We start from the raw sequence: 26,647 nt of genomic DNA, 5'->3' as shown, positions 1-26,647 counted from the left end.
TTTTTCAGGACTGGCGAAGGACTTGAAAAGGAAAACACTTTTTGCTGCTGTTTCTCAGTCACTGATTAAGATGGCACTGTGATCAAGTCAAAAACTTCAGCAATCATTTTGAAAGGCGTTTAAAACAAAATGCTGAGTGGTTCTTGGAATGTGAAAAAAAATATTTTTTCTTGTTTTTCTGAAGTAGATTTGTAGATACAATATCCTGAATCAATTAACAGACTGAAGTACTGTGTGTCAGGTAAGGTCGTATATCAGATAAGGCTAAACATAGATTTTATCCAGGAAAGAACCTTTAAGCAAAGGTCACTAGTGACTAGTAGTTTAGGTTTTGACATTTTATCTACAGTAAACTAGTACAGTATGACTGCAAGGACATGATAAGACATTCAGAGGAAGAAAATGCATGCAGTAGGATCTCACCCAAACTTTAGAGGCAATTGTAAAACACTTTCATCTGTTACTCTCCTCCTCTTCCCTGATCCTGAAAACAAACAAAATTAGTGCTTTGTGAGACCTTTCATGAAGTGGATGGAACTACATTTGTTATAATCCTGGTTTTATTTGAAATGAATGGCTACATGACCTAAGGCAATATTTTATTATATTATTATTATTGTTAAATAAACACTGACTTAAGGCTAGAATTAAAACAAAGGCATGATCAAGTTTTATATGGTATGGTCTACCTGACAGTGTGGCAAAGGATGGCGACGGGGTGCTGTGGTTACTCAGTGGCCCTGAGCTGGTCAGTGTGGTGGGCGTGTGCAGGCTAACAGACGGCTTGATGACTGGCGGGTTAAGTAGGGGGGAGCTGGTGGAGAGGGTGGAAGTGGACTTGGGAGGTGACAGCGATGCCACTGATTTTAGAGGAGCCCTTGTTGCGTTGCTATGATTGTTGGCCTTTATATCATCCTCAGAACCACCAGAGTCGCTCTCCAGATTGCTCTCCGATTCTGAAGGGGATTCCAGGTGCAGCAGTAAAAAAGGAGAGAATACAGAATTACACCCTGAAAAGAATTCTTCTCAACAACAAACATCCAAAAGCTATGAAGAGAAACCATGTCTAACTTTCTGCTTGCTGTAGAATTTTACATTAGCTATTATCAAATTACCTGACAGACTACTGCCAGAATCTTCATCCTCAATACCATCATCGTCGTCATCATCATCAAAGTCATCTAAAGAGTCATCTGAGTCCTTGCTGCTGTGGATATCAGACTCACAGCCTCTACCCAGACAGGAGAGACTGTTTGTGGGCTGACTCTTTCCTGCATGTAGAGAAGCGACGGTAGTGGTCTTCCCTGGTCTATGAGCAAGTCCTAATGAGGCAGAAGGTTTATGTGGAGAAGCGGCAGGGCCTGATGGTTCCTTTTTGCCAGTGCTCAGATTGATGGGCACTGGGTAGGGAGAGCTAGGTGCCAGGATCAGCTTTCTGCTAGAAAGGCTGCTCAGGTGATGGGGCTTAGTGATGAGAGCCAAAGGGGCGTCCTGGGCTTTACTGTTGATCACTCCATTAGGATGTTGGCTGAAGAACTGATTGGTGTCATTGCTGTGTAGGAGAGAAAACAAATGTTCACTGTATCTTGTGAATATTTTGGTGAAGTCAACATTTTTGGAGAGGTAAATTCTTTGAAATCTGTGATTTTTCTACCAGTTCTGGCTTGTGGGTCGCACAGCGAACGCCTGCTCAAACGAGTCCTTGGAATGAGCGAGCTTTATAATTAGGAATAAAAAAAGAAAGGGAAACAAAAAAAAAAGTTAGTAATTACACAAACTGTCACTCACATTGCTTTGCTGTGGGCTGTGAATGAAGGAATATAAGGTGTAATAAGAGGCAGGGACAATAAAGAGCAGACTCAATCCTGTCAACAACAATGAATAAAAAAGGCTGCTGCGAAAAATGTTTAATTGTTTGTCTTAGTGCCATTGTGTGACTTTAGCTGTCATCTTTTATTTACTGCTATTGTCATACTCTGGCAACCAGAAGCCTGCGCTTTAATATACCACCACCACATGAATTCAAACCATCTAGTTACAGCTACGGTTTCCCTCCTTCTCCAAGCAGCAACAATAACAGAAGAAGAGGCCAATTTCTCTTTTGATAACAAACATTCTAAAGCATAATAGAGCTAATTGCTTGTCAGTTTTGCCAATAGAGCTGCGTGCATTGTCACGTCTAGCCATGTAATGGTCAGGCTGGTGCTCGGTATAATAAAAGCCCTGATAAGTCTGTATGAGGACATTATTTTCTCCCACTCACCATTTTGCTGCATGGCAGAAATAATAATGGGCAATAAATAAATGAAAACCTTGTTTTATTGGGAATCAATTAAATTTCATTATTTTTAAGTAATTTGAATGTAATTTGTCTTTGTACAATTATTAGTTTCAATGAATCATTGTTCGTTAAAAATAAAATAAATGTAACTCACCTTTTTTAATTTTAAAGTTTTCATTTTTAACGGGCTTCCATCTGGGAGGTCTCCACTGCTCTCCTTCACGCTATCAGCAGGCTGTGTGGCCATCGGAAACTTGCTTTTACGCGTAGGCTTTCGTGAGACCATTGATGTTGGTGGTTTTGGTAAAGAAGAGAGGGCGGGTGTCGTGGATGAACACAGAGATGAGGGTTTAGGTGAGGAACTCAGAGGCAGGAATTTGCTAGGGGAGCAGAGATCAAGAGGTTTGGGGGAGGAGGAGACGAAACTGTGCTTTGGTGAGGATGAATGAGAGGAGCGCTTTGGTGAGGTGGAAGGAGGCAAATGTTTATGTGAGGTGGAGAACGATACAGAATTGGGTGGGGTCTTGAAGAGCAGAGGAAGGGACTTCCTGTGACACCGCGCTAGGGTGTTATTGCCGCCTGCGAGCCCTGTGGTCTGGATAACGCTGATGTGCTGCTGGCGCTTGTCCTCTGCGGTCTTGGAGCCCGGAAGCGGTTCTGTGGACAGATCTCCGCCGGCATGACGCGAGGCGAACTGGAGGTTGAATGAGGATGTCAAAGGAACGCTGTCACAATGACTGTCCACGGCAGTGGAAGGTCTTCTCTTTTTACTCTCTGAAGTGTTGTGTGTCAGCCGCTGAGTGGGAGGATGAGGAAAACAGGAAGAAGACAGCATGTCATGTCAGCTCCTACTGAGAGATCTTTACAGCGTCAGGCTCCGTCAGCTAGCACATACATCCAGTTTGCCACCCACTACAAAGGCTGGCTTTGACAATCTGACTAACATTTAAATAAGAGTTTTATGCACAGACTTGCACCTTTGAGAACATAATATTTCAAACCACCATACAAAAATAGTTTTATATAGGACTTACCTTAACTTTTACTTTAACGGGGCCCTCTTTTTCTGAATCCGAGTCCTCGCTGTCATTGCTCTGGTTGTCCTCATCATTGTCCTCCTCCTCCATGTCATCAGGGTCACTGCTGATCTCTTCACCATCACTGGAGCTGCCTGACACAGACCCCGAATGGTTGCCGCCCATGTTCAAAGTCTCTAATGATCTTTTGTTGGGTTTCTAAATAAAAGGAAAATACCATATTTCTTAGATGAAAGTTTAAGCAGATGAGGTAAATAACCTTTTATTAATATACTGTATATAAAATACACTTATGCTCATAAACAAATGATCACCTTTTCTTGTGGTTGTTGAACAGTCTTCTGGTGAAGCTGACCTGGGTCCTGACGGGCTTTTTGTCTTCCACTACCATTGGTTGTGTTTGTCCCTCGTTGTTCCTTTACTGGAAATGAACTGGTGCTCACAGTACACTTCCCAGCAGGAGAGGAAGGTCCCCTACCATTCACTGTTCCCTTCACGCCTACAGAAACTGGCATTGGACATGTCTTCAGATGGATACTTATCAGAACAAGCAACACAAGTCAAACAGGAGGACAATAGAAGTAACAGAAGGATATTCACTTAACAAAAGATCAACAGCACAAAACAAGGTCAGATACTGTACATAACGGTACATGCTGCTTGCTTGGCAATTATTCATGTCACTCATGGCACAGGGCAAAAAGATACATTTATGGGATCATTTAAACTATAATAATATGCATGATTTTCATTACAAACTAATTCTACCTGAGGAAAATGCCTGTAAATGAATAGGATCAAGGCTTTTGAAGGTTGATGCAAATGCTGGATGCAGACCCAGAAGAGGAGGGAAGAAGACTCCTCTAGTTGGTGCCTCCGGAGTCCGACACCAGTCTGGAGCAAAGTGAGACACTGTACAGGCAAAGACAGTCCTCATAACTAGACATCCTTATTCATTAGTATGACTTTATACATACACATAATTATACTAGTAAAATTCCATGACAGCTTCCTTACCTGGAAATGTACCAAACTGGGAGAAAGCTGCCATAGAAGACAAACCCAGACTACCAAGGCCTCCGAACTCAGAATGGCCTGAAGTTGATGTGTAGAGCCCCAAATCTGGATGGTTCATTAAAGGAAAGCTGCCAGATGTATTGAAATGTTCATTTATGCTCATCCGTGGCATTTGGCCTGGAGAAAAAAAAAACAAAAGGATGTCAGGTAATAAAACCATAACTCTAACAATGATTACATACCTGTGTGATACTCATATTAAAAAAACCTATACAATGAATACAAATGTAATATGTGGACTAATTAGACTTCATTGTTCCCTGTGAATGCAACACTACCTTAGCTACAGTAACACTGTGTCTTACTGCACTGTCAGATGCTCAGTTGTACTGACAGGACATTATCAGCTGTCCATCTGGTAATGTGACACTGGCTGCAAATCACAGACCAATTTACTAAAAACCATCTGCTAAAGCAGGACTATATTTAGAAGGTGGCTCGTAAAATGTTTTTTTTTGACCAACCTACCCAGTAAAAGCAAATACAGTACAAAGCTAAAACGCGTAAGAGAGCTTGAGCACAATTGTGTCTGAAAACGTTCTTTTTCACATGACAGGTCTCTAAATGCAATTCACAGAATACCTAGAAATATAACTACAGCATTTAGTGTTCATTTGAAAATAAATAACTGGCGAGATGTCCGTGCACGTTTGGTGTAAGGATCTGTAAATGAATTATTCATGAAAACGTCTGTAATGAGTTCTTCATTGTGATAGCACAACAACAAAAAAGAAAACACACACACACACACACGCACACGCACACAATATCTTGGGGCATCATGAAGGGAAAAAAATAATCACAAACCACAGTATGTAAATTTGCACATTAATTTGTGGTCAGGGGTAAGCTGACAGCTTATGCATCACTGCTGCTCAATGAATAATGTCTTTGGCCACAATTAGTATTCAGGGAAAACAAGGGGATGTTAGCGGCTGCATGCACAGGGCGAGGCTGACAGACATGTCAAATCATGCAGGATAAACTGGAGCTAAAGGTTGTCAAAAGACATCCACAAGGGTGTACACAGCTTTTTAATTGTTGGCATGCATTAATTCAGCAATATTCCCATTCCCATCAAAAATGTCTGGGACTTGCTAAGATTGGAAAACAGTGTTTTAAGCCCCTTATTGTGTCACAATACAGCTCAATGTTTTCCATAGCACTTAGTTGGACATCAGCTCTGAATAGATTTGGGGTTTTCCCTGCTGCAAAGTTTATGCAGAGGTATAGTTATGAAGTGCAGGATAATTGCAAAGGCAGAATGGTACATTTATCCTCCCATCACCTCCCCTCACTTATGCTGGAGGGTTTTAAAAAGGCTGGAGCCAATCTAAGCTGACATTGGGTGAGAGACAGGACGCAGTATACTCTGGACAGGTTGCCAGTCTATCACGGGGCATAGTGCATTCATTTACATTTATTAGCTTGTGACTTTAAGGCTCTGTTGTGGGCAATTATTAATGTAGGCTGCAACACGGCCCACTCAAAACCTACAGTGAGCTACCGAAAAGATTCCCACGTTCATATCAAATATACTGATGCTTAGTCGAGTGACACATTAAAACAATGAGTTGATTAACATTTAATCCGTGGCTGCGTTGTGTCCCATGTGTACATACCATTTTTGGCGAGGGGGGAACTGCTGGCCCGGCTGGAGGCTGGGCTGCACTTTGCGGGTGGGGTCGGGGCTGGAGCTGGGGGTGAGCTGGCTGAAGACGAGGCCATTTGAAGGGAGTGTGTGGCTGAAGACTGGGGGGACAGCTGCTGTCCGGACTCCATACCTGTCCAGACAAAAGATACGGACCATGTAGGTTTCTTCAATGTTGCTTTATCCTGACATTTAAAAAGGTTAAACCAGAGTGTGAAACATTTACCCTCAGTCCATATGACTTAAGGTTAATTTAGCATGAATTTGCATAAGATATTTAGCCAAACAGTGAAATGCATAGGCAAGATGCAAAGCAGTAGATAAAACAGTAACAATCACAACTCACTGTACATTGGCTTATATCAAGCTTTTTATGTAAAACTGAGCAGATTCTTTTCTCTGCAACTTCTACATTAAGTCCATTAATCTGAATAAACAGCATTATTGGTAATTTTCTCTGATGATTCTCAGAACAGAGATGTCCTGCCCATTACTCAAATCATGCAGCAGAGATTCTAATTACTGTTCTTTCATCAGAGCCACATTTCCCGGATTTTCCATTATTTATGCCTTTTCACATCCCACTAATCATAAAAGTCCATATTTAAAATCCTCTTTGACACACACACAAGCACACACAGGTAGATTGTGTTGCACAGCCTGGCTTTGTTAAAGTGATGTACTTTATACCAACAACTTGAAGATCTCCTTGGTGATTCTCCACTGCTCAAGTAAACAGGAGCATCTGATTAATTTGAGGAGACACAGCTACCCCCTGAATTAGAAATATCATCCCTCAGCGGGAGCGGCACTGATCAGACGTAACTGACATGAAAGCTGCAGATTGCTTTATTGGAAAGGACAATGTTTTCTGTGAAATTGTGAGGGACCGTGTTGTGGGAGTATATTTAGAAGGAAAAAAAAAGATGCATTTGTATACATAAGGCATTGTAAGAGATACAAACAACCCTTCAATCAAGATCAGGGTGTTCAGCATGTTGCTTTATTTAGCATCTTGGTATTGTTCTTCTCTTTACTTCGGGATAACCTTTAGAATCACTCATTTCTTAGGACAGATCCTAATGTGAAAACTGAAAATGTTAACCTTGGAAAAGCATAATTCAGGACAGAGCTTATTTACTGGCCTGCTGACTAATGATGTACTCAGTAAACATACAACTGGGTTATTTCCCCTAAATAAATATACACTTAAGAGTGAAAAATACATGTGTCTGCTCTCACTGAATTCCTGGTGTAAATGTAAGTACAAACTAACGTGAATTTCTGATTTAATTGCAATGCATCCCCAGTGGGATTCTAATTAGGATTGCATCACAATGTTGAATCCACCTCCTCAGATAATAACAGCTCCATGATTGTGCTATACATGGCTGCTTTGACACCAGCTGCAGTCTAACAAACCTTCAAACCCAACAAATCACTGCTGTTACCCATCATTCCTCTTAATGCCATTAACGGTTTGTTAGAGTAGAAAGAGGGCAATGCCATTCACATCAGCCATAGCAGACATAGTGAAATGAAGCCAATTATACTTTACACTATATATCTCTGTTACCTTCTACAACCATTGGCTTTAATATGATGAACATGTTTTCAAAATTAAATTAACATACTGGAATACGCCTCTATGTACAAATGTTCTTTATCCATGCTGTCAAAGTCACTGGCGAGGAAAACATTACATTCAACGTTCTGCATTACGGCCTGCTGATTTATGCTTTATCTCTGGTGGCGCGTTGCAGTGAGGGCTGCTGAGGGACAAAATGTTTTGCAAGTGTGAGCAAAAGATGTGTATCGTGACTATTCGGAGAAGACACACAGCTAACGTAGGTTTAAATAAGTAGTCTATGAGGCAAATTAGACTTTGTCTCACTGTACATAGTAGTAAATGTGAGGCATCCTGCTTAAGTTGTAGGAAATACCTTCTAAATCTATTTAGTGCCTCAGACAGTCTTTTATATATTAGTGTAATCACAGGTTTGACCTTCTATGCAAGAACACACACGTGCTGTGTGCACAAAAAAAGCCTTCTGCGTTCATAATGTCAGAATATTAATATTAATGCATTTTTGCTCTTGAGAATTACACATAAAACACAAAGTGTAGGGCATCGCTCTTAAGGACATATTCATCTCTCATGCAAAAAAAGGGGTTCTTCTGCTGGTAGACCAGGTAGATAAGGAGGCAAAATGAGGAAAGTCTGATGAATGATATTAGAGCTCAGCAAGACAGTAGCAGCAGTACTGCAGTTTGCATGAGGATCATTTTCATGACTGGTGATCTGGAGGTGAAAAGTGGCAACTGGAACAGATGTTCCACATGTTCTGCCCAAATATTTATCACGGGCATGTAAAGCCGCCGTCTCCGGCTGCACAATCAACAGCGAGCACTACTTTCGCACTTGATTTGTGCATCATTAGAGCAGCATATTTTCCAACCTGCCTGTAGTTATGTATGTTAATCAAGTATCTGTTAGTCATATGCTGGTGGGGGGAATTCTAGCAGCATGCATCATGCCAGATACTTCAAAATAAGATGACGGTGACTATTTAAAACATTCAAGGCTAATTTAGTCTTTATGGTTTGACTTTGCAGTGTCAATAACCTCAATTTTAAAACAATCAAAGTAACTTCTTTCGGAAGCAACACACAGGCCGAAACAGCTTTACTCCCAAGTGTTTAGATGTCCAACACGAAATACAAGAAAGCCAGGATAAAGGTAAAGATTGCTGTTTCAGTTTTTTTCCCCATCCCTCTAAAGAGACTAACATCAATCACATAGCAACCGTAATGGGAAGAGGGACTGCAGTGTGCCAAATGAAGCAATAAAACACGTCCCGAGTGTCCCTTACAAAGCATTAGTCACACAGTCTCCATATGTCCTCTGCTTTATTGAAGCAGACAAGGCTGGTTACATTCAAACAAGCTTCTGTGCACACACTGGATGTCTTAAATGAAGGTCACTAATACAGAGCAAGTGGCATAATAAGGGTATTTAATTTTAAACTACAATGTGCTACTATAGCAAGAAAGTAAAATAATGTAGTTTTTGAAATAGCTAAACTGTTGCATCAGCCTTCTAATAGAGACACATGAGAGCCTGAGAGCTGACACATCACATCTGTAGATCAGTTGCTTTGATGTGGAAAAACCAGGGGATTATATTACTATAATAAGTTCTTGGAACACACGGAAACAAGAGGTGTCAGCACTCCAGACAGGACAGAGAAAGCACAATTAAAATAACAAAGCAGCATGATAATAAAGGTGTGACACCGCTTTGATATATTCTCAAGGCGCTGCAGTGAGGGCTGAGGCGCAAGCCACAGAAAAAACAGAACCAATAGTCAACTTGCATCATATACTGTACAGATGCTGCACTTCCCCATACAGGAGCCACTCACCGCTCACGCCGTCAGCCAGCGCACAGCATAGTCGAGGATTAGTAAAAAAATAGTTGTCTCAAACCACAGGCAAACAAGCTCCACCGTCTCTGACCCATTTACTGATAGTGTAGCAAATAAAGAAAGGCGGAAAGTACAACATTTAACTGTCAATGTTGCCACAATCGTACCGTATGTTAGAATGAAACCACTAAGGCAGCACAATTGCACAAACTGGCTGGTTTCGCTGTGATAATACTTTTTTCCTGTTACACCAACCATGTACGCGACAAACCACAAAAACAGAAAAGAAAGAGCTAAATATGCAAAGGAAAAAAATCTGTTCTGTATTACATTATAATTTTATGAAAGTAATAACTGAAGGTTATAACAGTGAACAGAGCATTTCATTACATTAAATATGCTAATTCTTCTGGGATGAAACAGGACAATGGCTTTGATACGTGAAAGGGGAAAAAGGAGGGCTTATTTTAATGCTGTTCGAAAACACCTGAAATTCATTGGAGAGTTGATGCTAAGTGCACAGCACATGCAGCTGCGGCTTCAATGGATGCGGGAGAGTCACTTGGGATGCTCAGACTATTTTTATTTTGATGAATATGGGGGAATAATAACTAATTTCCTGTCTGCTCCTGAGCCATCTTCGCTTTTCTCAGCTGCTACCTTTCAGTTACCTACTATCATAATTTAAAACGCCGCATTTTATATCATGTATCATCAATAATTGCATATATGCACTAATATACACTAAGCACTATTATACCAGAGGTCCCAGTGGATAAAACATTGTCTCACCGACAGTGCTACCATTGAATTGCTGATAAAAGCCTAAGCAATATAGGATAATATTCTAATAGTCTATTACATCATTAAACCAAAATAATAAATGCCCATCATTACACTACAGTATATACACACACACACACACACACACACACACACACACACACACACACACACACACACACACACACACACACACACACACACACACACACACACACACACACACACACACACACACACACACACACAGTTAAGCCACAAACAAGGTAGAAGGACATCATTTCACATTTCGAAAGAATGTCAGCAAAGCTAAATTATTATCTCGAGTACTTGGGTTAGATGAATACAATATTAATTTTACTGCAAGAGAACCATCAAAGCATAACAATGAGATATGCTAATGAAATCAACCATCAAGCTGAAATACATACATATTAACATAGGGTCTAAAAGTCATTTGCTTTTTGCATCATCTGTTTCTCTTCCTCATTTCGCCATGTTCAGCCAATATTTGGTTATGCCATAAATTAGTTTACAGTCAAAGATAATGAATAATAAATATTACAGTGTTATTTGGTGCACCTGTTTTATCTGTGTAATGAGAACAGCCATTACCAAATTATTATTATTTGCATAAACACCTTCACCTGAGCAAATGATCTATTTTGAGTCAGTGTTAATGAAAACCACTTGGCAGGTTGACGACACCTGATGTATCAATATTCTTGCGGAATCTCACCCATTAACAAAGCTGTGAAAAAACTGGAACGATTGATTAAACAACTGGAACATTTCTGCAACATCATAATAAAATAAAGCCGAAGAGTTGCACTGGTTTAACGTGAACCAGTCCCACGCTGTTTTTTCCCCCACAGTAAGGTACCAAAACCTGCCTTTTCCAGTATAAATGCCTGATCTTTAAGCACCAACAATAAACAGCAGTATTGTGAGCAGTTTCTGTAAAATGACATTTAAATCCTTCTCTACCAGCTCCGTAAACAGCGCGAGCGAGATAACTGATCCTGTGCTGGGGCATCTCTGTGAGCGGCAGAAGGTCACCACCCGCCAGCAGAGCTGATAGGGAAAATGGCATTGATGCTCCCGAGCTGCCATTTTTCTTCCCTGACAAAGACTCCATCTGCCACAAAGCCATTTGCAGCCGCCGAGACAGAATATCAATGATTTCCAACCATTTTACAACTCGGTGTTCACCTTGGTGTCACCTCCACAGTACGTGTGAGCACTGACACCTCGCCGTGCAACAAAACTCTCATCCAGCTAAGTGGCGTTTATGCTCCTCGAGAGCGTTTATTATCCTCGGTCATTTCTAGAGGTTCTAAAGGTGTACGGCCGAGCAGATGCACGACTTTACAACTCCTGACTCCTGATAAATAGAAAAAAAATAACAGCTCCATTAGATCAGCTGCAATTTCAAGACCCACAAAAACAGCATTAAGCTGGCTTCAAAATAAGTATGTGAACTACCAGCATCAACCCTTTCCACCACATCATTCATACGCAGAGGACCGGTCATCGGACTAGACTGTCCTACTTACAGATTTTCTATTTAATGCACAGATCATTAATCTGATTAGGCAGTGATGTACTGTAGGCGGTCGTGGATTAGAACCATATATGAACATAGTTTTGTCCATGTAGTGCTATTCTTAGAGGGTAAATATAGGTCAAGATGGGTAATTCTGAAACTAATACGTCTCATAGTTGCATCATTCACATGAATATTTGATTTACCGCTGACAGTTCTTTCATCACTTCACGTTTTGTGCCTGTTTGTATATCACTCCCTCTATGGACAGAAGGAGTGGTAAAAGACGTGGGCTTTGATATGTGCGACCGTGTTCTGATAGACAGCCACAGCAATCTGTTGGCTCATGTCAATGTCATAAAACACAGCTTTTTATCTGTAACTACATATTTAATTAAAAGCATGTAATAAAAAATGGTAGAATTCCATCTACACAGCTTCCATCTCCCTCTCCATTTTACAGAAAGCCAGTACAACATCCATCCATCCACAATCATAACCCGGTTTTCTTCATAAGTGGTGCATGTTGTGCTGGAGAGTCCCCGGTTGAGTAAGAATACAACATAATGATACATATTAAACATACCTGTCACCAGTCCATAAAGCCTCACTTCCTCTCATTTATGACTTATCAATAATGCAAGTGTAAATTATGGCTACTGCACATCATCACTTGGTCCTATAGCCTATACACTACTACACAGCAATCATAAAATATTTACATTTACTTTGATTATTCATTTAAAATGGCATATTGTGCAAACAATGTTTACTGGATTAAAATGTATGTGACAAGCAGGGTATGAGAAAAGGTTTGGCTTCATTTAATAATTCTTACTCAGTTGTGTATTTTTGTCTCCCATGCATTTGAAGTGATAAAACAAAACCAATATATCAGAGATGCTAGTCTTTTACTATAAAGCAGCTGACATTTTAAATTCAATTAGGCAATCCTAGTGTAGTTTGGATCAATTATTGGAATCATTCAGTTTAATATTAGCACCGACAGTGAGAGGTGGCGTACCGTCAACACATAGAACACTTATTTGTTGAGAACTATCCTGGCTTCAGAAGTTGCACATACAAATTAGGAACTAATTGAATGTTATGAAGTGCCCACATCATCATCAAGGGAAGCAGTGACTGGGAGCAGGCTGCAGGTCCAGCTGCTCCTCTGGTGTAACAGAGACCATCTAAGATTAGAGGGACAGCATGAGCAGCAGTAGGCTGTGCCAGTAAATCATTTCTAATTTCCCTAAAACAAACTCCGTGCTCACCTTTCCAGAAAAACATGGCTGCCAACCTGTTGTTACTAGCAAAAGAGAAGTGGACAGGGCCACAACAGTCCAAACATCTGGACAGATACTCATGCTCATTATTGCCTGAGAAGCCAATCTTTAATTTGTTAAAATAGTGACTGTGTTATTTATTGCAGTAACTACATGTAACATTGAACAGAACATCTAAAAAGGTTAAAAGGGTAGAAGAATTTTTGTTTTGTTTACAGGCTAAAAAGAGTTTTATTATGAGGCACCAATTCATCAAGCCACACATACTCGACTGAGGTGTCAAACGTGCAAATTAACGCTCTGCAAATTCAGCAATTTCGTGATTAGAACCCCAGACGTAACAAGCTTAGGTAATCTAACACCCAAACATCACTGTCAAACAGACATCACTGTCTAGGGATAAGGAGTGTTAACGGAGGACAAAAAAGGTTTACGGCATAAAACCACAATAGCCAAAAGGAACTCAAATTGTAACACAAATATAAAGAAACGCTAGCTTCAGACGCACCATTCATCCTAAAATAGGCTCTAGTCCAAAAGTTTTCTCCTGTCTCCCAAGAGATTTATATATGTTCTGAGGTCTTGACACACTAATTCTAAGAAAGACGGAAATTAATTAGATACACACAAAATGAGAGCAAACTAAAAAGCAGCACAAACTAATTTGATAAAGAACGACTTTGTTAAATCTTAACCTAATTGGAAAATTCTAATCCTTTACCTAAATAATACCTTAAGATGAAGCGTACCACTTAGTCTGGCATTTCCATTCACAAGTTACGTCTTCCAATTTAACAAAGCAATTTTCCTAACCACACTCAAAGGAAGCACTTCAAAGCAGTGCATGATGGGAAGCTGATACAATCAAGCACTTACTCTATGAGGCTATCCTCAGTTGTGTGACATCACTGCTTTGCACCTGAAACGTGAGACGGCAGCAGCCGGATTTAGCACTTGATTCTTATAGGTCTCAGTCATTATTGGTTCTCTCTGGAAGCTCTTGGCAAATGAAATAAAAATGGTAATACAGACCTGAGGGAAGATGGGCTCTCCACTCTAAACATCAGCAGAAAATCAAATGACTAATGGCAACATAGGGCAGCGGGGCATGAACACAAAAGAAAAGGAAAAAGAAATTGGGTTATAGAGTATTGTATAACAAGATACAAACTGTACCAAACAAATTTCACTGAACTGAGCAGAGAATTAATGTTTTTCTAAAAATCACACTGCGATGAATACAAATACAATACAGCTTCTCTGTGCGCGGGTTCTATTGATATTCTGAACATTATTACTTTGACAAAGCAGCATAGTTTATAATACAATTCATGAGACCCTACGAACATTTTGACAACCACATGGACACTTTTGTTTGGAATTTAAAGCAGATAACAACTACAGCAGCTTGAATCATTTAACTAGTTAGTTTTTTAAATAACAAAACCAAGACTGTTCACTGAAAATATCACAATATTATTTAGATTTTTATCAATGATAGACCATCAATGAATGAAACATCCTTGTGTAACATGAAATTCACATCAGATCAAAACACCTCCTAAATAGTTAAACAGCAAAAAGGGCTGTGAATACAATGGCCATGTATCACTTTCAAATGTCACAATACAGAAACGTTGCCATCATTTAAACTGGTCAAAATCAGCAGTAACCATGAACAGTAAACACACACAAGCTCATCAACAATAACCATAGCCCCTGTGCACAGTAGCAGCAATTGAGTGTGCATCTTCTACACGCAGGTCACCGTACAGGTCCACTGGTGTCGTTTTTAGAGGTAATTACCGCCTTCTGCAGATGAATGTTTTATTCAGTGTATTAAAACTAAAGGTCGCCCTTATTGGCTGTCCACAACAGGTTTTTGACTACACCAAGGATGCACCATCTCAAGTTACTCAGGCGTCCACCTGCAGCATGTGGCTCCATTTCTTCCTTTAAGGACATGGCCTCCCTACACTGAGAGGTGTTTAATAAGTCATGGGAAATAACAGGTAGCAAGCTCTTTTTTATAATCTACTTGGCAGCCCCTGTGCTGCATGATTTGAGGGTTTCAGCTTGCTAGTGAGGTCAGGGTGAATGTTTTGTTTTGTTTTGTGCCACTTGGGCCTGTAGAATCTTTAAAATCACTTTTTAGTTAAATCCTCTTAGCACCGCTGAAGCATCACTATCCAAACTACATGAAATGCAAAAATACTATACAAGACAGAGAAGAGATGTTTGGGAACACAAACCTTCACCTGTATTCTAGCTTTATGTCACAAGTGAGATTGAAGGAAGTGAACGTCTACTTATAAACAAATATAATAATGGACAGCACTATTATCACCACATTACACATTTTGCACGTACTATATTGCAGTATTGAAATGCCTCTTCATTGTATACGGCTATAACAGAAAACAGATATACAATTTCACAATTTACACTGTATGACCTACTGAAATAAATGTACTGAAGAATTAGGCTCTTCATTGATTCAAACGCGGAAACGTTTTTTTTAATAAGCCCAAACCTTGTAGGAGTTAAAAGCATAGGTGCAGCAGCAAGGCAAGCACGTTCAAAGAGGGAAGTGTTTGTGGCAGCAGTGACCAGATTTCTAATGCATCAGAATCAATAAAAGGTGGCTGCTGACGCTCAGCCTTTGTGCATGCGAGGAATGGTTTACAACAGCAACTAGACTGGATTAAAGGTCTGCTTCACTATACGCAACTACTTGACCCAGAAATTTGAATTTGCATTTAATTTGCCCATCCTCAGTTGGCCTAAAATACAGAAATTACAAACAAACAAGCCAGACTGCTCGCATCTTAATCGTCAGTCCCATTAACACAGTGGGCTTTAATCTCAGAAGCATTACTTGTTGAAAAAAAGAACATGACAAGCATCTCTGAGCGGGGGAGAAAATAGACCGGCAAGATGAGTGAAAAACAGTACTCTCCCTGACATATTCCTAATAATCCACCTCCCTTGTGCCGCTCCCCTGAAGCTCACCCAATCATGAAGTGTCAACACTGACCTACAAAAAGGGACTCCCGTCAAGCCTCACATGTTTAAAAACATCAATCACCGCAGACAAAAAGGGTGCATTGAATTATACAGCATTAACCTTCAGGGCTTGCATATAAAGACTATAGATTTATTTATGCTTGTGTGTTAAGAGCCTTTGGACTGTTCCTTACAGCAAGCTGCCTGCCAAATTGATGAACCTGCTCAGCCCTCAGCAGGAGTCCAGCACTTTGATTAATGAGTGCAAACTTGTGTAAAGGGTAGAAATAGGAGAGACATGGAGAAAAATGGGTGAAAACGCAATTATCAGCAGTCACTTTTAGGGGTAAGGGGCACTTTTAAAAGAGCCAGAGGCACCTAAATAGAGGTTTCACTTATCCGTTAGGCGATCACCGCTTGGAATGAAGAGCGATAAATACACATGTCTGGTAAACCCAACACAGCCCTCAGTAGTGATTCCATTAGTGTGTATGTTATACAACAAATACTTTGCAATCAGGTTCATACATCGTGGCTACAAAACAATTTAGCTGTTAAAAGTGTTGTTTTAAGTGATTTAGCTATGTGAGTGTGGAACTTCAGGATTAGGAACCTAGTGTATAACACTTCACTACTGTGGTCGCTCCAGTGATTTTCAAGGACAAGTGTTCTAAATAAATAAGGAAAAATTGTGACCTTCTACCTGCGTTTTGATTCATTGGCAGTGACTAGATGCATGTGCACCTCACCAAGGCTTTGATCTGATTTATCTCACTGCCTCGAATGCCAAAGTCATTTAAATGATGCACTTTCCCGGGGAAAAATGTTTACTGCCATTTCACTTACAGTAGCCTGTGTGTGTGTGTGTGTGTGTGTGTGTGTGTGTGTGTGTGTGTGTGTGTGTGCAAAGGGCAGACACTACTACCGTTACATCTGTAAAGAGAAACCAGCTCTCCTGTGACTGGGACAGTAAATGCCTGCTAAAACAAACTAATTGACAAAAGCAAAAAGGGGGATAAACTCTAAACAGTAATTCAATCTGGATGCTGAGACACACATCACTGTACAACACATTAGATCCTACCATAGCCAGAAATAGGCCTATGAGTGTATATTCACATAAACCTTATTTTGGGTTGTTAAATTTAGCTTGAAATCATCATTTTCACATGTAAAGATAGTCAAAGATTACTAAATTCTAAGATGAATGCTCATTCACGGTCACAGCTTTAATGAGGTCTTACCTAGTCTGTCCTGTGTTTTTCCTATAAGTCAATATGTCTGCAGAGAAATTAACATAATGATATTTAGAGCTTCCTTTCCATAGTATGACTCTAACCAATCAGTCAAATCAGTCAGTATGATACTTTTATCGATAATTAATATATATCTTAATGTTTGAGGCAAGCTACAAAACATACACTGCACAAAAAACAAATACTGGTTTATAAATTTACTTTTTAGGGCTAAACCAGACCATGACATGTCAAATAAAAAGTGAAGTGACACCTCACCAGCGTATAAATCAAAGTCTGTGATCATTGGGATATTTTCTCATCCCATATTGTATTTATAGTAAATGTTTGCGTGTCTGTTTCATTACGACAGACCAGGTGGCAACAAAGACCCGACCCAGGCTCCAAGGTAATGACACCCCTGCCCGGCTGCGGCTCTGAGCTAAGTATCGGTGTCGCCGCAACGTTAGTTCCTCAACTCCCTGTTTAACCAAGTTACCATTTCGACGCGACGACGGGACTATTCTGGACGAACTTTACGCCGTCGACTTGCGAAAAAAAAAGCTGCACTTACTTTGACGTTAACTTTTCTTTTCGTGGCCGCGTCGAACTCGCGCAGCGCACCGCAGTTCGGCGGGGCAAGTGTGCGGGGGCAAAGGAAGGATGCTACCAGTTAGCACAACACGTTAGCGCTAGCTGCGCGGACAGCGTAAGTGTGCGATGACACCCGAGACAGCGTACGTTAGTGAGTGATACCTAGCTAAACACCGGCGGGCAAAACTCACCTTATCTTCGACGATCTGGATATTCCTTTAAAAAAAACGGAAAAGCCGCACGGCGACGCGCCGCCTAGTTTAGCGCTGTTGGAGCCACATCGACGCGGATCGATGAGAACGGGTCAGTAATTGGTGTCCGGGGTGCGGATGTGACCGGACGTGTCGGTCTCCGGGCGCAGATTGGAGAGACGCTCCCCCGCTTTACTCCAGGCAACTCGGGAGAAGTGACGTCAGCACAGCGCTCCTACAATGCAAACTTCTGCAGCCGGCGCGTGCACACTGATAACCTGACAGTCAGCATCACATCAGCGGAGGGGGGAGGGGGAAAGAGAGAGAGAGAGAGAGAGAGAGAGAGAGAGAGAGAGAGAGAGAGAGAGAGAGAGAGAGAGAGAGAAGGTGGGGGGTGACATCTGGATACACAGAATAGCAAGAAGACGCCATAACGCGATGCAGGCATTGTCAAAATGGTAGGTATTAAGTCATCATTTAGCCTAATACTACAGCAACCTTATGCTTAAAGCAGACACCACTTATTTCCACCACAGTAACTAATTATTTACAATTATCGTTGGCAACTTTTCTGCGTTTGTTATTAAAAGCTTTATAAAGCACATTATAATATAAATGCAATAACTAGAAACGTTTAAACACACTAGAAGGGAAAAACAGTCCCCCGGAGCATTTATCAAATGAAATCAATTAAATCAGAGAAAAAAAAAACAGAACTTTATTAGTGCTGTTTCTGTTAAAGCAACCAGTACAGAGACTTTAATATTGGGCTTTAAAAGTGTGAGTCACCCATGCTGTGATGTTTAAATGAGGGCAAAATAAGGGCTGAGGACACAGTGGCGTTACATTTGGCAGTACAGTAAATCGTCCTGCATGCACTGTCAGCATTTTGGTAAGTACAAATACAGGCAGGCACAGTCGGGCAGGCAATACAGAGCAGCACAATGCAATATCTCAAAGTAAGTCCAACTGACAAAATGAGTCATGTGTTGTTGTTTTTTTGTTTGAGGATTTGATGGTGGTCTCCAAGCTGTAACAGGTCTGTCTGGTTTAATTGTCCTGTAAGCAAACATCAAACGGTGAGGCACTTTTAAAAAGCAACACAATGAAAGATCAGAATGCACAGTAATAACAACTGAATGGGAACGAGCTTAAAACAGAATGGTTACAAAAGCAAAATGGCCCAAGGGAGTCTGCTACGTTCAGACAATCTGCCCTTTTTCTGTACATTAAGCACAACAGGTAAATGAACCTTACGTTTTCTCAGTTTCAGTTTTTGATGAATGAAACCTGGAGTTGCTTGTAATTAGATTATTGTACCACACTGCATGTTGCTTTTAAAAATACTATGTGATACAATGCAAACGTTTCACTTTGTGTCATTGTGGACGCTGCAGTCTCAAAACCCGACTGGACGGAGTGAATCGCATGCCTGGCCGGATCAGCGCGGGTGAACACATGGTCAGGGAGGAAGAGATGATTTGATAGATTTGGCAGCTAAGCCACAAGGCACCTGGCTTTTTTAACTGCAGTGGACAAGCTGGTATTAGTGAGAACGAGCAAAGGGAAAAGATCAGAGCAGTGTCACTTTTAAAAGCCTTCGCTGCCCGTTTTAAAATGTATGATCAAAATGTCAGCCTACCTTGGTCATTTGTAACATAATAAGCTGCAGTCGGTGGCTGTAATGGAAGCATCATGCTGGGGGAAGGGCAAACAGTATGTCCCCTTTAAAGAGATTTTTAGAGTCCTGATTAGAAAGTATAATGAGATACCAAAGACACAGCAAAGATGATCTCTCAGGAGACTGATGGAAAACAAATTAAGATGCAGTTTTTGTTTTTAATTATTATTTTTCAGTTCTCAAACAGCTCCAGATACCCCGAAGGCACATGATTTGGCCTCACTGTCGCTGATTATTTTGCCTGACACATTTAAATAATACAGATTTTAATCATGTCAGCACGCCGAGCTCTGATCGCTTTAGCGCCACAGCCTTCCAGCTCTGCACATGCATTTGATTTAGAAAATGGCACAGGGTCTGAGCTGAAAACAGGCCACATTCATCAGCTGCGTGTGCACGTATGCGTCAGACATGCAGCCTGATACAACTGGTCCCTAATATAGACTGCATCTGGTGACATCACTGTCACTGTGACCTCTTATTGTATACACAAATATATATTTGTACAGGACATGCTATGTGAGTAATAAAATGCCATCATTTATTAATTACACATGATGTGTAAACTGTGGCTGTCTACTATGATAATGAAATCTAAGCCAGGTGTAAGTGCTTAAAATCATACAGTTGTCTGTATGTGTGGCTAAGACTAATGGGCTTGTTTTAAAGAGAGCATGTTATACATTTGTGTCTGGTCAGAGAGCAGTCATCCACCGTGGTGCTCTTTGTTTTCCTCTGTTAATTGGAGCGTGCTAGGATACCGAATAAGAGAGAAACGTGAGCCTTCCAGGGCACGTGAAGCAGATGCTCTACACCTCTGTCTGACACCTTTCTCAGGAAAGACGGGAGCATGAAGGATGAGGTAAACGTGTAGGAAGGAGCACTGAGCACTTCTTTTTCATTCTGTTGGCCCGTGTTTTATACTATGATGCAAATCATTATAAATTACAGACGTGAGGAACTTGTGTTGAGATCCAGCGTGGCCTCTCATTTTCATTCCATCTGTCACACTACTGTATGTCATGTCTTATTCATGCATACCAATGTCCATTATAATTAGTCATTCTGGGTCAGTGTCGACCTTCCCTGCACCAAGCACCAGTGTGGCAGATGTGTGAATGACATTTTTTCCACTATTATTTCAGTGAAAATAGGCCATTACAGCCTTTGTGATGAGACAATGGCCCTTATAATGAAATAATGCAAACACCTACATACATTCCAGTTAAAGATGATTTCAGGGATGTGACAGGATAAATCACTTAAGCTGCAGCATGTTAAAAATAAATGGCTATGCCTCAAATGGTTAATCACAAATGAAATTCAACCTCATTATTTCTGAAAAGTCCAATGAGGCATGTCAGTATATTTGTGTCAAAATTATTATTCTAATTATCACAACTGTGCACAAAAAGCACATTTAGGAACCCCCCTGCACATCAGTCCAGGTTTTCTCTGGTACGGTAACCAAACACTAAATTGTTCTAAAGAATTAGAACAAATGAAATTATAAAATGAATTTGGATAGACTCTGCAATTTATGTGAATCTCAAATAAAAACCGAGATGAAAGCAAACAACAAGCCAAGCTGCTGTGTGAACACTTGTGTGTAAAGAAAGGACCATTTGCAGTCACACTCGAAGCTTTTCAAATGCATTCAGATTTCTATTCAAAGACGTTTTCAGAACACTCTGCTATTGTAGCGCCAACTAATTAGACTTAATTGCATATTCATGAAAGAATCAGTCTTTGCTCTCTGAAAAAGTGGTAAACTTGATTTTGAAGGGTAAATATCAGCTTAAATCTAACGAAGACACCTTTAAAGGGACAATTAACAAGTACAACTTTTCTCAATGCAAATTAAAATGTAGCACTTTTTAAATTTGAATTTCTGATGCTCAACAGATCTGAATGTCTGACAGATACTAAGGTCTGTTTGAAAAATCATTTGAATCACTTTCCAAAACTTGCTCTGACATTGAATTAAAATGTGTATTATATTAAACACATCTCACATCTGTTTTTGCTTGCACATATTAATAACTTAATTTAATTAATTACCTAATTTAACCAGTTTATTTTTCAAGAATAGTCCAAATCTTGTTCAACAACAGTGTCACAATACAAAAAAAAATCATGAATGTGAGTCACTATCCCACCTGGTGGTCAAAGCTAGAAATGATCTGAGGCTGATTCATTTGTATACGTTACATTAAATGCCTTTGGTAAATGCTGACTTGTTTAGAGAGAAAGAACTAAACTGAAAGAAGTGCATAAAGGTTTGATTTAAAGATAAATTGTTAGATGACAGATTCCTCTGAAGTCTAAATTTAGATGTACATGACTAGAACGATTCCCTGCTTACAGTACGTCTCAGTTCTGTTTCGTCAACAAAGCCACTGGACACTTTGAAGGGACTTTACAGACGACAGTGATATACAGTAGATGTACTTTGAGATCAATTAGATCCAATCCCCAATTTTAGATTACGAATTCATCTTTTTCTCCTCCATTATGCATTGGAACATAAATATAGCAGATATTTTATATACATCATTCAGAATACTTACAATAAACCAGTCTGTTCTTTTAAACATTTGAAACAGATGGACACCCAGAGTCTGAAAAACCACAGTACCTTAAAACCAGCTTTACAGATTCCTCACTCACAAAATAAATCCAAAGTTCCTCTTGTAGTCAGATATTCTTTATTGTGAAACACACACAGGCTCAGAACGGCCCAGACTGTGCTCAATATTGTACATTAGTATTCATGCTGGGGCAAATGTATAAACATGTGTAAACTGTTATTAGTGGGTAACTGCCATATAGGGGTATTCCCAAAATACCCATCATGAAGTCAAAATTTGATTGTCTTTATTCTCAAAAGGATTGATTTATAATTTCCAGCATTAAGATCCTAACCTCCCTCTTACAATATAAACAATACTATTAGCGAGCATGGCATTTAAATCCAAGGCTTATTGTATATATCTTAACCTTGAAGGACAGATAAGCTGTGAATATAAACCATTATTAAAGCCATCTAGGAAATTTGCTGGAATGAATGTCGATCCTATGAACTGACAAAACTTTCTGCCACAACAACTTTAGTCCACGTGACAGAAATCAAGAAAATTGGTCAGGTTGTCCCTGTGGCAACTGGTTTAGAACAGTCTTCCATTTCACAAGAATATTACAAACTGTGCAACTCAGTATCTTTGAAACACTAACATGAGTGCAGTAACCACACAACAGTTCATACAGTAGGACAATTATTTACAAATTCCTGTAATAGGTTGAGACTGAGGATTCCTGTTTCTGCTTAAAGGGATAATCCAGAGATTTTACAAATCTACATGGGAATAGTTTGAGAAGTGTTGGAACCTGGAAAATTAATCGACGACACCACCAGCGTCACCTAATGGCCTTGTAAACTACAAATTTAGAGCTTGCATTACTCTTTGGAAATAATGAATATTTACCGGGTCTAACAAAACTGTGCAGCTGGTTGCACCAAGAAAAATTCAATTCAATGAAAAGCTTGGGACAAATCTAAACTAAGTTCTTAGTTTGACTGTCCACATTGCAGCACTGCTGCAATGACTGACTGGGGATGCCATGCTAAATCTGTTTCCTCTATGTGAAGTTTAGGTTCTAATTACTATGTAGTGCACACCATTATAACCTAATGTTGCATCCAGGGGCAGGTGATCTATGCACATCTGAGAGAATTGCACCAATTTGGTAAATTTATATCTATATCATCTTTGTTAGTGTAGATGACAAAAAGACAAAACAAGTGAGTTGTGATATGCCAGAGTAAAGAGGTTAGTATCAGAGTAGGCCTAGTGCTACTACATTTTTCAGAACACATAGATATTCACACAGAAACGCCTCAGTAACTGTTTTAAGAGTGGATCTTTTCCCCCTACCAACAACCACCCAGTTAGAAGAGCCTCACGCTTCTAAAGTTCTACTATGGCACACTGTCAATCTCCTCAGCCTCCACCAGACAGGACTGGTCTGTGTCCAGCACTCGAAACGGAGGGTGATACTCAAACGCTGAGATGATATTTGTGCCAAGACTGCGCTTCTGGTGCAGGAACCAAACAACTGCGGAGACTCCCATGATAGCCACCACACTGAGAATGACCAGGGCAGACAGCAGTGCACTGGGCTCTGAGGAAGGAAAGTTACAGTCAAGGGGGATCACTACTTTACTACGCCAAGAAACGGAGCTAAACGTGTCAAAGGTCAACTTACTCTGCTTGGCTTCCGCTGCAGCTGAGGGGAAAAGAAAACACAGCAACATTAACTCAAATTATTCCTATAAACTCATAGCTTATTTTGATCAAATCTTGGAGATAAATTAAGCAGATTAACAAATATGACAGATACTTAAAGTCTTACTTTGAGCTGCCTCACAAATCACTCCATTCTCCACATCATCCACGCAGCTGACGTTCTCCCACCTCCCGGACATGCTGTGCAGAGCGACACATCTATCCATGGGCATGAGGTCCGAGTCTGACTCATACTCCCAGTTAGTGAATGTCACAGGGTCTTCGTCAAACCACTTCATATCTTTAGCTGATAAGATACACCAGTCAGCATTGAAGCATGACAACTACCTTCACAGGTCAAGCTAACCATGTAATCCAATGTCCCTTTTGCATTGTTTATTTATTTTAAAAGAAAGAAGTACTATCCCTCTGATCCGGTTTACTCCATAACAAATCTACCATGAGTGCTTCTCAAAAAATGGTATTGTACCAGGATGAGTTAGACTTGCGATGTAAGCTTTTAAAGTAGCAAGCACTAGCGGAAAGTATGCCACAAGGTAGCACTTTATATTCAAGCGTGAGATACTGTCTGCAAGAGCAAGACTTAAGATTTATGCTCTGTTAAGACAAAAGTCATCATGGGTTTGTGAAAAATAAAAACACACTAAGAGGCAAATGATTCCAAGCAATGATGCCTTTAGGTAATGTATTTTTCAGATTGACGTGCTATCTAATGGAAGTTAGCCTGTATATTTTTGAAGGCCTCTGGCTAAGTGGTACTTACTGTTTGTGTCAAAATACATTCCTAGCCACACATTGACGTTGCCTTTCCACACTTCTGGGCTGTATTCGATAACAAAGTCATTCTCTTCAGTGCTTTTGATGGTCAAAAGCTCTAAAAAGCAAACAAAAGCAGTAGGAACAGTATGAGATTACAGCATCGGCTTTCACAGCTTTGTACAGTAAAAAAATGGAGAAAGCGTACGCGCACCAAAGTCGCGGCAGAGGGTCTTTGCTCTATCAAAGGTGTAACTTTTGATCTGGTCTTCTTCTCCATGGACAAAATGGTAGCATCTGTCTTTAAAGGGCACCCAGGTGCGGCCATCTGCAGGGCATTCTGAGGAAAGTAATGGGACAGAACATGGTGGAGAAAAGATTTGGCCCCTGACCTATTTAGCTATGCGTATTCACGCAGAAAGGCACAGGGGGAACATTTACAAAACACACTGTGATGTGAATTAAATATATAGTGTATATTAAATCAAAGATACATTAATATATAAGACAGTCTGATAAACACACACACACTGAACAACTTTGTTTTACACCATTCTAGAACCTTTTTTGGCAGGTTTTACTTGTGACCACTGTTCCTCTTTTTACAGTTTGTGTCTGACAAATACTCTCATGATTTTTCACATTAGTTTATCTACAGTTGTCTATGTTACACGTAACTTCCAAAGGTTTGCTACTGTAGGTGCCACCACTTTATGGTCCACATTATGTTCTGGACACTTTTGTTGTGGACTGAAACTGACAAATACAGTTTATAACCGTTAAGGCCTTAGGGACATCTAGGGTAAAACAGTATTGAAAACTCACGCAATGAGAGGAAGTGTATGACTAGTAGCCTGTTTCGAAAGCTTTAGTGTTTCCAGAATCTGAATCACTGTCAAGCTGAGAAAAGTCTGAAACCAGCAGAACTTCAAGCAGTTGGCCATTCAGATGAACACAACTATACTGGCTGGAGATCAGGTGGTGGCTTAATATCTAATGATTATTTCATCAAGCACTAAGCTGTAGAAAAAAGGGAAAGATGACAAACATCTTCAAAGTAATCCAAGAGAAAAACTAAACATTCTTTAGTAAACTTTGAAATTTATGTTTAACTTTAAACAAATGTGCAAAACAATGTTTTCATTTACATTGTGGGTTATTTGTGTACCTGTGTAGGATTGAAGTGATCGTTCCTTTGTTTTAGTTTTGGGTCAAAAGTGTAAAAGGAGATGTTTTTATTTCGAGCTGCTTGGTTTTGAAAGTAAATTGAGGAGGGCAGTTCGAACAACTTTCTACTTTACGTAACTTACGTGCGCACGAAGTTTTGTGCGTTAGTTCCGAAGTACGATCACCCTGAACACGACACCCGCATCGACATCCAACAACGTTGATAAGGGCGTTATGAATGCACACGACTACGCGTAGCAAACTGTACCGAGCCGTGTTATCGAGTGACAGTATGCAGTAAACAAACATGGGGGCAAAGAACAGCGCGGAGGTCGGAGCTTGGAACGGGCCGAGCTACGCCATGCTAACGCCTGCAGCTGCGTTACGTTACCGCAAAAACACATCTGTAAGTTCGTCTTCGGGCTAAAAGTCAGGCTTAGACTCTTACCTCCGGTCAAAGCCAGCTGCAGATGTACAAACAGAAGGAAGAGACTGCATCGAAAACGGCGTTTCTTCCTCTGCGACTCCATGACAGCGGAAACTAAAAAGCAATCACGTAGCGCTAAACAAGTTTTCTGACTGTTCCACGCGAGCGTCTGCAACTGCGCGTCGCGAGCT

The 26,647-nt window shown here is 40.3% G+C and overlaps 2 protein-coding genes across 6 annotated transcripts in view; both read right to left on the bottom strand.

Moving 5' to 3' along the window:
- LOC114846748 (bromodomain adjacent to zinc finger domain protein 2B) overlaps positions 1 to 18,385 on the bottom strand; it is a 28,503-nt gene extending 10,118 nt beyond the window's left edge. For 3 of the 5 annotated variants that reach the window (XM_029135765.3, XM_029135768.3, XM_029135769.3), the window contains exons 1-11: positions 18,119 to 18,385; positions 6,018 to 6,179; positions 4,336 to 4,512; positions 4,087 to 4,230; positions 3,633 to 3,826; positions 3,316 to 3,516; positions 2,436 to 3,077; positions 1,655 to 1,716; positions 1,116 to 1,552; positions 690 to 956; positions 424 to 484 (exon numbers count right to left, since the gene is read on the bottom strand). In XM_029135765.3, the coding sequence (XP_028991598.1) occupies positions 424 to 484; positions 690 to 956; positions 1,116 to 1,552; positions 1,655 to 1,716; positions 2,436 to 3,077; positions 3,316 to 3,516; positions 3,633 to 3,826; positions 4,087 to 4,230; positions 4,336 to 4,512; positions 6,018 to 6,177 (2,345 nt within the window). In that variant the 5' untranslated portion in view covers positions 6,178 to 6,179; positions 18,119 to 18,385. Of the gene's footprint in view, positions 1 to 423; positions 485 to 689; positions 957 to 1,115; positions 1,553 to 1,654; positions 1,717 to 2,435; positions 3,078 to 3,315; positions 3,517 to 3,632; positions 3,827 to 4,086; positions 4,231 to 4,335; positions 4,513 to 6,017; positions 6,180 to 13,968; positions 13,991 to 17,907; positions 18,053 to 18,118 lie in introns of those variants that run through there. The other 2 variants (XM_029135767.3, XM_041068709.2) reach the window with 2 other exon arrangements.
- Positions 18,386 to 22,488: 4,103 nt separating this feature from the next.
- On the bottom strand, positions 22,489 to 26,647 carry cd302 (CD302 molecule). The gene is made up of 6 exons (XM_029137399.3): positions 26,478 to 26,647; positions 25,077 to 25,202; positions 24,870 to 24,980; positions 24,213 to 24,392; positions 24,066 to 24,086; positions 22,489 to 23,981 (listed from the first exon to the last, which is right to left on the bottom strand). The coding sequence occupies exons 1-6, from the start codon at positions 26,557 to 26,559 to the stop codon at positions 23,779 to 23,781; spliced, it is 723 nt and encodes a 240-aa protein (XP_028993232.1). The 5' UTR covers positions 26,560 to 26,647; the 3' UTR covers positions 22,489 to 23,778.

This window comes from Betta splendens, chromosome 21 (assembly GCF_900634795.4).
Source record: "Betta splendens chromosome 21, fBetSpl5.4, whole genome shotgun sequence".
Classification (NCBI taxonomy): Eukaryota; Metazoa; Chordata; class Actinopteri; order Anabantiformes; family Osphronemidae; genus Betta; species Betta splendens.
Note: the sequence above shows the minus strand (reverse complement) of the source record. Positions and strands in the feature narration are given on the sequence as shown.

What these genes read in the sequence shown, in the direction of transcription:
- cd302 (XM_029137399.3), bottom strand. Translation starts at nt 26,559, where the DNA reads ATGGAGTCGCAGAGGAAGAAACGCCGTTTTCGATGCAGTCTCTTCCTT. An exon ending in GCAGCTGGCTTTGACCGGAG is followed by an intron (nt 25,203 to 26,477) that starts GTAAGAGTCTAA and finishes TACTTTCCTCAG; the next exon opens with AATGCCCTGCAGATGGCCGC. An exon ending in TGCAGCGGAAGCCAAGCAGA is followed by an intron (nt 23,982 to 24,065) that starts GTAAGTTGACCT and finishes TTCCTTCCTCAG; the next exon opens with AGCCCAGTGCACTGCTGTCT.